A 14,184-nucleotide genomic window follows, 5' to 3' on the forward strand; every position below is an offset into this window, starting at 1 on the left:
TGTAGTAATGGTTAGAGTGGCATGCAAAGGATTTGGTCCCATCAGTTGTGACCCATTTTACGGTTGGAGCATGGGCACCCGCACGTTGGGCCAAGGAAGGCACTAATTGACGACCCCCCCCCCCCCCCACCCCCCCCCCCCCCCCGTGTGAAATCCTGGAAATGTATATATATATATATATATATATATTATATATATATATATATATATATATATATATATATATATATGTGTGTGTGTGTGTGGTGTGTGTTTGTGTGTGTGTGTGTGTGTATGTGTGTATGTAATTGTTTTATTCATTAAAGAAATGCAATGCGGTGATACTGTTTTTGGAATTAACCTTCCAGTTCAAAGGGTCGAAAGTGGGAGGTCTTTTCCGTTGCCCCTTATGAAAACGTCTCTTGTTCGATTGACTGTTGTAAACATTCCAAATGAGTGTATTATACAACAAAACTTATCTTTTTTCGATTCGAATTATTCAAGGTATACTGTTTCACTTCGCGGTGGAACGGGAAGACGCTATCTCGCCGGAAGATTCAAATAAAGCAACAAGTAGTGTTCGGTAAGCATTATGTAAATCCTCCTACTTTCTTCTATCTACGTTATCTTTCCGCATCTAAGTCTGCATTTTTGTTGTGCAAATTGCGATGGTTATTAGTCACTAGGAAACATTCGAAATAATGAAGTGCTCACATGTAGCTGGGTACGAACGGTAAGCTTTTGCCTTCAAAGCTACAGTAAAAGTTTTCCATATCACACACTAGCGTAATATTTTTTTATTAATAGAAATTATGACAAAGATCATCCTAGTAGATAATTAAAACGCCACGTTCTTGTGCTATTTGTTTTATCACGTGATCATGCAAGATAATTACAGCACGGTCGAACAGCCGGGTCTGACTCTGGCTCCTCACCCACGCACGTCCGGCTACAACTTTCGTAAAGTATTGAATAACGAAAGGTTATTGTATTGATTGTTTTGAAAGATTAATTAGCTTCCCTGACCCAAAGCTTTAGTGTTAAACAAGCTCGTGCACCGGTGCGGAGATCCTTTGCCTTCCTTGCAGTATTGATAAATGTTAGTAGTGGTGTTGAATGACACGTATTTTGAACTGTTTACGTTTCTTCTTCTTTCTAGAAGCGAATAACCTGTCAGTCGCAGTCACTGACCCTTACTGTCAAAATACGGTACGGTACCGTTAGCGTGTTTATTGTTTATGTGCAAATAGTTGTTAGATCGTCAACGAGTTATTGACTGGAAGTTTATTGCATCACATATGCCTCAGACGACTGAATTTGAAGTCGTAAACCCAACGGGTTACATAGCTGGAGGCGATTTAGATTTCAAGAAGAGGCCAAGACCAAGGTGCGGTAGCCCATAGCATAGTAGTACCTACTATTTAGCCTATAAGTAATGAGTCTTGAATCTAGGCAGACTTTCCTTTTCGATCAAATGTTAAAATAACTAGATCTTTCATACTGTGTGAAGTTAGGTGGTAGACTGGGGGTGGACTAGGTTAGAAGAATAGGGTAAATACCTAGGTAGCTACCTTAAGCTTAGCTACCTAGGGTAAAAAACCGCATGGTACAGGGGTGGACCATGTACGATCAATGTGTACAACCCCCAAAAAAGTACATTATAACGCGTCCTGACATCGGAGATGGGAATCAGACGCGACTTGTTGTTGGTGAGAAACGGAGCTAAAGACCTCTACTCCGGTGTCAGGACGCGTTATAATGTACTTTTCTTGGGGTTGTACATATTGATCATACATGGTCCACCCCTGTACCATGCGGGTAGTAGCTAGCTTAACCTGCTTGAGCTATGTTCATGCTAAGGTAAAATACCGAATGGCTGGCCTCTACCGTGCGTGACCACCTTCCCAAAAATGTACTTTAACATGTCCTTTAACTCAGGATAGACATTAGTCAAGGGCCAGCATCCATCAAAGTAAGACCTCTACTTTCCTCTTGAAGTAAGAGTTTTCTCATAAGTCACAAATTAATGCCATAATTAACGATTTTCGGGAAGGTGGTCGCGCTATGGTAGACCTGGCCGCCAGGTGACCATTCGGTATTTTACCCTATACTAAGTAGGCTATAGGCTACTCTTGATTGCTTAAACATTTAGCTTGTTTTAGGTAAATTTTTGCAACAGTTCCAGCTCCATTTTTCTTAAATAGCCTAATTATACATGTTCTTCTGTGTTGTAATGTGTTTTGAATGATTGTGATAGTAATTCATGTAGGAAATGAGTTGTTTTTGAGTTATCCTACACACTGACCACATCCAACAGAAACAACTCTTTTTCCCACATGTATTACTATCATAATCAAAATACATTAAAACATAAATATATAATTACTTAAGAAAAACTGAGAGTTGGAACGTTTGTAAAAATAAAACAACTGGTTACAAAGGACACAATTCTGGACTTAGCAGATCAGCGCTATTGACACGGCACACTACTGGAAGGTGACATTACTTTAACTGTCATTTTTTTTAACATCTGCTTTCAGTAAGGGGGTGGCGGAATGGTGCTTCATGCCTTTTCCTCATTTTTAAAGATTCTTTGCAATCTACATACTGGCAGCAGTAATATTGCGCAGTGTGCGCTAGCCACAGGGGTTATAGGAGGTTAGCAGCGACCGTACCAATAGCCACTCCTTTATCTTGACAACCAAATTTATTCAGTATTGCTTACTACACTATAAACATTCCACTATTGCATGTAGTACTCCATGTTACCTTAAAAAATCCATGTGTTGTGGTTCATATCCATAAAAATTATGAATTAACCAAAAATTATCAAAATTACAATAGGACCACAGAGTAGACATAACTTCACTCCATGAAAGACTGAACCAAATGACTGGAGCGAATGTTTGACACCTGTGAAATTTTCCCCTGGTCACATGACTCCTAGATATTTTATGTAACTACCCACAATGCAATTTATGGGAAAACAAAGTCCTATCAAATCCACAATGCAATTTTAAGGAAAAATAAACCCATCAGGGCACACTGTGTCAGTGTTAAAATAAACAAAAACAATGATGGTGAGTATATGAACATTCATATCTTGGATATGGTGGATTTCCCAAAAGAAATATTTCAATGATGGTGAGTATATGAACATTCATATCTTGGATATGGTGGATTTCCCAAAAGAAATATTTCAATGATGGTGAGTATATGAACATTCATATCTTGGATATGGTGGATTTCCCCCCAAAAAAGTTCAAAGACAAAGTTCAATAATTTTTTATGCCAAATTCATCAATAATACTAAAATCATTATGGAATAAGTTGGAAATGTTGTAAAATAGTAATGAAGGCTTTGAACATTTCTGATGGTCATTTCATTTGCAAATTACCCAATAAACTAGCTACACATTATGCATTTGGATGAGGACCTGATACCCAAGGTTAGATTAGGTGTAGTTGATTAAATCATATGCAAATGGAACAAATGTTAGCATCATTCAAAGCATGCTTTATAACTGGAAAATTATATTTTTCATGTCCAAAATGTGATGATGGTTTAAAGTAAAATTGCACCTTGAATGTCTTTCATTTAAAGGCAAGGCCATATCTAATTTGGCCCATGGACGTTTAATGCCAGCTCTTTATGTTTTAACCATGATATTCCAAATTAATATTAGGCTAGCTTATTGAAGATGTAAGAGGTAATTATCAAATCTACATCTGTAGTGAATTATGTGAATTGCTTATTTATGTATTTCAGCATTGAAATGGGGTTCATCTGACAGGTGGAAATTGTTTATGTTTTGGACGATTTTTGAAAATACAAAGTATATTAACTTCTTGTTCCCAGTAATACTATGACTTGAAAGGCAAACCAAACATTGAACAGGCTGAAACTGATTTGGATATTACAGAGACTGACATTGTGTACGAAAGTAAGATGATCATACGCAAGTGTAGAACAATCTGTATTGCTTTAAATTATGGGCGTAAATCATGTTAGGACAACTGAGCTATCTCAGAAAGATTGTGTAGATTTGAGATTGGAACTTTTAAGAAGAATTTTGGGAGTCTGATGGAAAGGTAGTTAGATATGATACCATAAGTGAAGTGACAGAAATTTTTTACATAGATGAGATAATGATGACAGAGAGATGGAGATGGGTTGGACATGGTCTTCACACAACTTCTGGGAGTAGAGTGTATGATAGTAGCAGCTGGACACCTGAATTCAGAAGACCCAGACCTACTTGGATGAGAACTTTGAGATGAGACACTGAAGACGAGGGAAAATTTTGCAAGATAAAAACACGAGTGGCAGAATTTCTAAGAGGCCCTTGTGTCACGGTGCTAAAGGTGTTGGTGACAGTGAATATAAGTGCAATAATACTTTAATATCTAACCAACAATGAGTATCACAGTTTTTTTTACTAGGAAGGCATCTTTTTGTACATGAACTTCCCTGACAGATATATACTTAGCTATAGTCTCCGACGTTCCCGACAGAATTTCAAATCTCGCGGCACACGCGACAGGTAGGTCAGGTGGTCTACCTTACCCGCCGCTGGGTGGCGGATGTACGAACCACTCCCGTAAGCTTGTCAGATTTTTCTCTGTCGCGGAACGATAACAACTGTTGTCGGTTCCTCGATAGTTTTTCGATTCTCGCTTGCCTGGAGTTAATTTGGACTTCTTTTGGTGACGTATTCGCTTTGTTTGGCTTGGCATACGCTGATTGTGGACCGGTTTGATTTTGAGTTTGATTTTCTTTAACGATGTCTGACCTAGATTCGGTAGTTAAAACTTCGGTTTTGTTTAGGGTTTGCGTGAATGAAGGATGTAAGGTGAGGTTGCCGAAAGCTTCGGTAGACACACGGTTTGCATGAAATGCAGGGGAATGAATGTTCTTTTGCTAACCCTTGTAGTGAATGTAAGGGATGAATGAAGAAGAATATAAGGCTCTCTCTTCTTATGTTAGGAAGTTGGAACGTGATAGAGTGCGTAAGGCTTCCTCTAGAAGTTCTAGTAGATCTAGAATGAGGGAGTTGAATGTGGATCCTAATGCTAACGTAGAATTAGAACCTTCTTCCCAAGTTGCAGCCCCTGCTCCCCGCACCGAAGCCGAAGATTCGCCTTCGGAGGCGGCAGCTCTGAGAGCCACGATTCGTTCTATGGATCAGAAGATTCGTCAGTTGGAAGGTAAGGAGAGTGTTAGTGATCAGTGCAGTGTCCCCAGTGTTGTGGAGGGTGCGTCTGACCGGCTCCTTAGTGCCTCTAGGCCTAGACCTCTTCCAGACTCCCAGTTCCAGTGGAATAGGAAAGTCGAAAGCCGCAAGAGGGCTAGGGAGAACCCCCACCGGTCAGGCGTCCCCTCGGCAGATCCTGAAGTACGCTCCCAGGCTGCCTCGGATCGCTACAAGAAGGAGCTACTACGCCAATGCTTCTCCTCTTCGTCGTCTCCCTCTCCGAAGAGAGGTTGGAACTCCCCGGGATGCGTCGCGCCCGTTGAAGAGGGCTTGGAAGGCTCCTGCAGTCCTTTGGCTTCTAGTCCGGGAGGTTTTCCCGGCCCAAGAATCGTCGGTGGAGGCGAAGAAACCCAAGAAATCCTGTGAGCGTTCTTCTTCTCGCGCTCCGCGCTCCGCGCCTGCTTCCGAGGAAGAACAACAAGATTCGCCTACGAGAGTACTCGCGGGACTTCAAGCTCAGATCACGGCGCTAGCAGACTCTCTAGCAGTTAGATCACGTAGGAAGAAGGACGTTTCTCTTCCGATCAAGAGATCTAGGCGCCGCTCTTCAGAGGATCGTTCTCCTCGTTTTAGGCGTTCTCCTTCATATGGAGGTTTTCGTATGAAGGTAGGGGCTCGCGTGAGCGCCCTCCTCGCTCGCCTGGCTCTCTTTCGACTTCAAGGCGCCAAACATCGGTAGACGCTCTATGGAGAAAGAAGTTTTTTTCTCCAGATTGGATTCCCGCTTCTGGTAAGCGCACTGCACCTGCTCATCACGCTATTTCTTCAACTCCCTCGCGTGAGACTTCTCCTCAGCAGCCTCAAGATTCTAGAAGGCGTCCTTATGCAAGTAGGCGTTCTTCGTCCAGATGTCACTCTCCTCGAGTGTCGGATCGTGACTTCTCTCCTGACAGGCATCAAGAGTCTGGTAGGAGTCGTGTGCATGATAGACGGCCTGCTGTTAGCCGCTCCCCGCAAGGTAGGCGCCAAGAGCCTACTGCACATCGATCTCCTAGTAGGCGCTCGTCTCTTTTAAGGCGTCATACTCCTGATTATTCTCCTCGGGGCAGACAACAAGAGTCTTTTCAAAGCGCCCTTCTCCGTGTAGGCGCTCTCCCGCTTCTAGGTGCACTTCTCCTGACCGTTTGTCTCTTGGTAGACAACAGGAATCTCGGAAGCGCCCTTCTCCAAGTAGGCGCTCGTTAGCTTTGAAGCGCCCTTCTCCTGAATGTTACCCTCTTGTTAGACGTCAAGAGTCGCAAGCAGCCTTCTCCTAGTAGGCGCATTTCGCCTTCCAGTCGAACTTCCGTTGATCGTACGCAACTGGACAGGTATGGAGAGCCGCGCAAGCGCTCTGCTCTCGATAGGCGCTTCTCCTGGCAGCCGCTCGCCTCGGGATAGGCGCAAAGAGTATAGTAGGCGCTCGCCTCCTCGTAAGCGCCCTGTGGATATTTCCGAGGATTCTCGGAGTAGGAGCCCTACCTCTCCTTCGGCTGAGATTCAGTCTACCTCGAAGAGGGAGTCTCATCGTAGGCATCCCAGATCTTCTCTTCATTCTCCAGTGGATGTGAACTCTTCTAAGAGAGGGCGTTCTCCAACTCTCGTCAACTCCTACTAGGATCCCTTCGTCACCTAAGGATCTTCCTCGCTCGCCTCGACAAGACGTCCTAGAAGGTTCGGATGAGGAACCGAACACTTCTGCTGCTGTGTCTTCTTACACGAAGCTTACAGAGCTACTTTTGCAAGTTTTTGGGGATTCCCTTTCTCCTACGGCTCCTCCTTCTCCTCACTCACTTTTTCAACGGCGAAGACAGCGAAGAGTTCTTCTTGTGTGAGGATGAAGCCAACTCTTTCTATGAAGAAGGCACTGAGGAGTTTTTGGTTCCTGGATGGCTTCCAAAGAAGAAGCGGGGAAAACGAGTGTTCGCTTTTCCTCCTTTCGAAGTTATCAGGAACGCGGCTGGTGGGTTTCTGGTATGAAACAGGAGAGTCCTTAGGATTGGGTCTACCGTCTTCGGCTGATTCGGATTTTTTCGGCGCTGGTAGATTCGACAAGGAGAACTGCCCTTAACTCTGCTAAGACGACTTGGGCAATGAATGAATTGGATCACATGCTCAAAGCATGTTTAGAGTGCTAGAAGTATTTAACTTCCTTGATTGGTCGTTGGGAGTCCTAGCCAAGAAAAATTGAAGTGCCAGAGTCAATTCGCCAGAAGATCTTATGTGTGTTTTGTCTTGTATGGACAAGTCGGTAAGAGACGGAGCGAGTGAAATCGCCTCCCTGTATGGGGCCGGGATCGTGAAGAAGAGGTCGGTTTATTGTTCCTTCTTAACGAAGTCTGTCTCCCATGAACCCAGAGGTCTTCTTTGCTGTTTTGCTCCTCTGTCTGCTCAGTTGTTCCCTAAACATCGAGTGCAGGACATTTCAAGATCACTGTCGGCCAAAGCCACCCAGGACCTTTTGGCACAGTCGGCAAGAAAACCTCGCCCTTCCTTCCCTACCAAGGCTAAGAAGGAAAAAGCAAGTGTTCGAGAACCCTTTCGAGGGCGTCTTCATCAAGAACCTCTACGTTTAGAGGTCGTAGACCTTCGAAGAAGGGTAAGACTTTCGCCAAGTCTGTTAAAGCCCCCAAATAACTTGCAAGAAGCCTTCAAACAACGGTGGGCGCCAGACTCTTAGAGTTTGCAGAAGTCTGGGCCCAAAAAGGGGCGGATCCTTGGACCCTTTCTATTTTGAGGAGAGGTTACCTCATCCCTTTCGTCGAAAGACCTCCCTTGACGACCATCCCAAGGGAACTGACGGCCAGGTACAGAGACCCCATCATGAATCAAGCTCTCCATCTAGCAGTAGATCAGTGCTGGAGAAGGGGGTCTATCGAACTAGTGACAGACCATCATTCATCGGGCTTCTACAACCGCCTTTTCCTAGTTCCGAAGTCCTCAGGGGATGGAGACCGGTGTTGGATGTAAGCGCCCTGACTTCTTCGTAGAAAAGAAGAAGTTCACGATGGAAACGCCTTCATCAGTGCTGGCAGCACTTTCGTCCAGGGGGACTGGATGGTTTCCTTGGATTTACAGGACACTTACTTCCACGTACCGATCCATCCTTCCTCGAGGAAGTTTCTCAGATTCATGATGGGGGGAAAATTTTTCAGTTCAGGCTCTGTGTTTTTCGGCCTCTCGACGGCCCCTCAAGTGTTCACGGGATTTTGAGGAATGTGGCTCAATGGCTTCATTTGAAAGGGGTGAGGATATCCATGTACCTCGACGATTGGCTAATAAGGGCCAATTCGAAGATCGTTGTTTGAAGGACTTACAAGTAACTTTAGAATTGACGAAGGCTTTGGGACTTTCTCGTCAATTTCAAGAAGTCGTCACTAATTCCCCGAGCAAGAGTGTGTGTATCTCGGGATACAGATGAACTCTCTGAGTTCTTTTAGGGCTTTTTCCCTCGCAGGAAAGGATAGCCCGAGGATTCGAAGGTAACAACCTTCTTAGGGAAAGAAGTATGCACAGTGAGGGAGTGGATGAGTCTGCTGGGGACGCTCTCCTCGCTGGAGCAATTCGTTTCCCTAGGAAGGTTGCACCTGAGACCGCCCAATTCTTCTTCATCGGAATTGGAGTCGTCGTTCTCAGGGATTTGGAACGTGTTCTCCCTGTCGTTATCCAGGACATCAAGAAACATCTCTTATGGTGGACAGATCCCAAAACCTCTTTGCGAAGGGACTGTCTCTTCAATCACAGACCCCCAACCTGGTGTTGTTCTCCGACGCGTCGGACACGGGGTGGGGTGCAACTCTGGGAACCAGCGAAGTGTCAGGTACCTGGGTGGGGGACCAGTAAGCCTGGCACATCAACAGAAAGGAGTTGATGGCTGTGTGGTTGGCTCTGAAGGCTTTCGAGCCCAAAGTCAGAAGATCGGTAGTGCAGGTCAACGCGGACAACACTACAGCTCTGGCATATATCAGGAAACAGGGGGGGACGCATTCCTTCTCCCTGTACGAGACAGCAAGAGACCTTCTTCTGTGGGCAGAAGAAAGAGGAATCAAGCTTCTCACCAGTTCGTGCAGGGAGAAAGGAAGTAAGAGCAGATCTCCTCAGCAGGAAAGATCAGGTCCTTCCCACAGAGTGGGCCCTTCATCTGGATGTATGCCAGAGCCTGTGGAAGTTATGGGCAGGCCACACATAGACCTCTTTGCCACGTCAAAGAACAAGAGGCTGGATCCTTACTGCTCTCCGATATCGGATCCAGAGGCACTAGCAATAGATGCTCTTCTTCTAGACTGGAGCGGACTCAACGTCTATGCTTTTCCCCCCTTCAAGATCCTGGGGCTAACCATCAAGAAGTTCGTAGAGTCCGATTCAACGAGAATGACCTTAATCGCTCCCTTTTGGCCGGCCCAAGAATGGTTCACAGAGGTACTGGAATGGTTGGTGGACCTTCCAAGATCGCTCCCGCTAAGGAGCGATCTACTCAGACAACCCCACTTCGACAGGTACCACAAAAATCTCCTCGCTCTCAGTCTGACTGGCTTCAGACTGTCCAAAGTTTGGTCAGAGAGAAAGGCTTTTCAGCAACAGCTGCTAAAGCAATCGCAAGAGCGAGGAGACCTTCCACCTTGCGTGTATACCAGTCAAAGTGGGATGTCCTTCAGACGTTGGTGCAAGAGGAAGAACATTTCCTCTTCCAGTACCTCTGTGACCCAAATTGCGGATTTCCTTATTTTCCTCAAAGGAAGAATGTCATCTGGTTGTGTCAACTATTAACGGGATACCGCAGTATGTTGGCGGCGGTATTTCGCATAGAGGCTTAAAGATATCCGATGATAAGGACTTGCATGATCTTATTAGGATCATTTGAAACCATTAAGCGTCCTCATGTGGTACCAAACTGAATCTAGACGTAGTTCTACATTCCTTGGATCGTCTAGATTCGAACCTCCTAGCTTAGCCTCTTTCAAGGATCTGACGAAGAAGGCTATCTTCCTTTTGGACCTTGCTACAGCTAAGAGAGTGAGTGAGCTCCAAGCTATTGAGGGCAATGTAGGGTTTAAGGAAGATTCTATGGTGTGTTCGTTTCTTCCAAATTTCCTTGCAAAGAATGAAAAACCCATCACGGCCTTGGCCCAGGAGCTTTGAAGTTCGTAGTTTATCTTTTTCTAGTAGGGAAGAGCCTAAGAACTCTTTGCCCTATGAGAATTTATGAGTATTTTCCCTTAAGAGGAAGGAACACTTAAGGCGAATCAAGATGTGCTTTGGTGCTCTGTAAAGGACCCCACTCGGCCCATGTCGAAGAATGCTCTTTCCTTTTTTCTGAGAAGCCTTATTACAAAGAGGCACATGTTGCTTGTAAGGAAGAAAACATTTTTTTAAACAAAATACTGAAAGTGAAAGCTCACGAGGTGAGAGCATCGCAACTTCGCTTGCATTCAGAAAAAATATGTCTGTGCGGAACTTGATGGAGGCGACTTTTTGGAGATGCCAATCGGTTTTCGCAAACCACTACCTATGTGATGTAAAAATCACATATGATAAATGCTTCGCCTTGGGTCCTTTCGTATCGGCGGATTCGGTGCTGGGGCAGGGAGCTGAAACTTATCCTGTGTAAATTCTTTATATGTTACCCTATATTTTATATTGTTGTTTTTTGGTTGTCTGAAAGAGGTTGCAGGAGGCACCTCTTGTTGTCGTAATATTAACCCTTTGTATTTGTTAGGTGGTCTGGTGGGTTTTGGCATCCTTGCAGAGGTAGTGGTAAGGATCTTGTTAGGTAAGCGGACAAGGTCCCTCGACAGCATCCGACTTGGATTCTACCACAATAGGGGTGGGATCACATATCCGCAGTGGTAGAATCCGAGAGTCTTTCAGCATCAGGTCACGTCCTAGCTGTAGCTCTCAAGGCAATGCAGACTCAGAGATAGTATCTATGAAGTCTTCATCCTGAAAAGGTGAGAAACCAAGGTTTTTATATCCTACAACATTAGTTGTTTCCCGTCTTACCTGTATTATTGAGCTGTCTCTTACCCTCCACCAAGGGTGCCAATCAGCTAAGTATATATCTGTCAGGGAAGTTCATGTACAAAAATGATATTGTTAAACTACAATAAAGTTTTGTACATACTTACCTGGCAGATATATACGATTAATGGCCCACCCAGCCTCCCCTCAGGAGACAGGTGGAAGAGAAAAATCTGACAAGCTTACGGGAGTGGTTCGTACATCCGCCACCCAGCGGCGGGTAAGGTAGACCACCTGACCTACCTGTCGCGTGTGCCGCGAGATTTGAAATTCTGTCGGGAACGTCGGAGACTATAGCTAAGTATATATCTGCCAGGTAAGTATGTACAAAACTTTATTGTAGTTTAACAATATCATTTTATGGTTCATGGACATGGAAGATGGCAGGTGCTGGTAGTTTATGCAGTATTAATGAGCCCTTGTGGAAGCCTTTTTAATTTGGTTATGTAACAATTATCTACCAGTTTTAGGATGTTTCTTCATTGAAACAAGGGCTGTCATTTAGAAGCCTTGAAGATCTCAAGTACGTGATTCATTTTATGGATGTAAAACAGCTTTTATCTGTCTAGAAGTATCTAAGTCAATCCCTTCCACTAATAAAATGTCTCTCTACAAACTAAACTTGGCTTAGAGAGCCAGTTACCTAGATTTGGAATGGGACAAGAGGAAATTGTACCTTATAGCTGTGTCTTCTTACCTTTATATGTAGAGTGTGTGCTATCTCCATACCTTAAGGTAAGAGTTGGATGCCTCCCTGGCTGGTTAGGACCTGGTGTGGAAGGATAGGCTGAGATGAATTTCCATATTTCATTTTATTTGTTGTCTTCTAAGTCAAGTTAGGTGGGGCTTTTTCCCCCAGGTAAATAAGTTCAGTGTGTTATGCAATGCAATGATATACTAAATACTTTACTCTAATGACTTATGGTTCTGTAGGTCAGTTTAGGTAAGGGACTTAATGATGAATGAGACTCCCACCTAGTTAAGGACCCTGAGCCCCATGTTATGTGATGGTACATCTCTTCAACTGCTCATGATATATTTTCATGCCCCCTAAATTATTTGGTGATTGATATGCATGATTTATATATTTTCTCAGCTGATTATACTTTTATTTATGCAGTCCTTACCATGCTGGTACAGTACTCTGGTTTTGGGTTTTTCCCTATCCAATACCCCCAGTTTCCCACTAGGGTCCCCTATAGTTGTTGTTTATGGGGGTAGGAGACAATGAAAATGAGTGGTTTTATACAAGTAACTTACCAAGTAATTACTTAGCCATCAGTTTCTAGTATCAACAGTGCTCTTGTTGTTGTGTAGGTAACTAGCCCCACCCACTTTCAGGGAGGAAGAGGAGCAACTGAGTACATAAAGAGTTTTTATATGTTTATGTGGGCTTACAACATAGGTTGTGAGCACCAGCTGAATTTGGGATTCAGTACTTTTCTGGTTGCATAGTATAAGTAACTTACCAAGTAATTTCATTCCAGTTAGTTCCTACTTTTGTTGCAGCTTTTTTCACATATGTAACTTACCAATTAATTACATAGTTAATAGTTTCTAGTATCAGCAGCTGAAATTCTACATTCACGGTAGCAATTCTTTTGTTTGGGAAGAAGAGGAACAACTGAGCCAGGTATTTCAATTTGTTTTTGCTGGCTTACGACAAGATTGTGAGTCAGCAGCTGATTCGAAATTTGAATTCTTTGCTGTTTTCCTGGAAAATCAGTGAAGTACTCATTTTGGTAGCCATTCGGCACTTACTTAGATAGGGATTGTAATAATCCTTAGAAGTTTAATCAGAATTGACAAATTTAACACAGATTACTTATTTTGACAATTACTTTAACCAATGATGTCCTACACTAGCATATCTAGCATTCTTTATTGCCGCAAAGGTTGCAGGACTAGATTTAACATCTGCTAAATATGAAGCTCATACAATTTGTGATAACTATAGGAGGCAAAATTGTTCTGTAGAAAAGACTTGAATGGAATGTAAAGGATGGGACAAGCAGTGGAATTTATTTTAATTTCTCATCTATCTAGATTAGCAAGGGATAGACAGAGGGAGGCTAGTATTAAGCAAGGCAGATTGACTGCTATTCAGGAATCAGATAGGTCAGTTGAAGTTCTGAGTGTCTCTGTTTCCACAATTTTACCCATTCCCAGCCCTTCTACTATTTCTCCTAATCCTGGTCCCAGCTCCCAGGTTCTTAACCCCAACACCGTTGCCACTTTGGAGATGAAATTTGACAGTTAGTTTGAGTTATTGTTTAATATTGTCTCAGTTAGGTCAATCAGTGAAAGTGCTAATGGAGCACAAAAGTGAAGTGCAAGCCATACCAGAAGCCCAAGGGAGGTCAGTAGGGTCTGCCCACGGGCAGTCGCCCCCTCAGTGTCACCTGTTGCCAAATCCCAGGTGATGACAGCAGGCAGTCATTGGAAAAGCATCTTTGCAGAAGTGCACTGTCTTTCCTCTAGTTCCAAGGCTTCCAGCCCAAAATGAGGCACCATTGGGGCTATAGTGATTCTACTAGACCATTGGAAAGGTCTGCAACTGACGTTTCTGCAGCGCCAGCAATCCCGTGGAAGAATGCTTAAGAAGCTATACCTTCGTGTAGTTTTTTAAATAGTCCAGAGAGATTCTCACCTGCGTGCTCTCCCCCTGTTCATAGACGTAAGCGCTCATGGGCACCTAGTAGTGCAGCTGTCCCAGAAGTGCGCCAGTTGACTCCCGCGCGCCAAGTAGCGCCTGAGAGCCAGGCGGTGCCAAAAGCGCCCAGCTTCTTCCAGTCACCTAGAAGTGGTTGAACATCCATTGGAGAGTCCATTGACCGCCGAACATGCAGTAGCAGCGGAACAGCCTGCCCCCAAATGTCAGACTAATACAGGGTAGTAGCAAGGATCTAGACGGCTCTTTTGCTTCTTCAGCGAGTTCAGCACCAGAAGAAGG

At 44.1% G+C, this 14,184-nt stretch overlaps 1 protein-coding gene across 5 annotated transcripts in view; it reads left to right on the forward strand.

The window, feature by feature from the left end:
* Positions 1–900: 900 nt before the first annotated feature.
* Positions 901–14,184, forward strand: part of LOC135212640 (dnaJ homolog subfamily C member 22-like) — a 78,659-nt gene continuing 65,375 nt past the window's right edge. Inside the window, exon 1 of one of the 5 annotated variants that reach the window (XM_064246239.1) lies at positions 901–944. Coding sequence is in view for 1 of the 5 variants with exons in the window: in XM_064246235.1 (XP_064102305.1) it covers positions 1,278–1,366 (89 nt within the window). In the remaining 4 variants the exon portion in view is untranslated. The other 4 variants (XM_064246236.1, XM_064246235.1, XM_064246238.1 and 1 more) reach the window with 4 other exon arrangements.

This window comes from Macrobrachium nipponense, chromosome 41 (genome assembly GCF_015104395.2).
Source record: "Macrobrachium nipponense isolate FS-2020 chromosome 41, ASM1510439v2, whole genome shotgun sequence".
NCBI lineage: Eukaryota > Metazoa > Arthropoda > Malacostraca > Decapoda > Palaemonidae > Macrobrachium > Macrobrachium nipponense.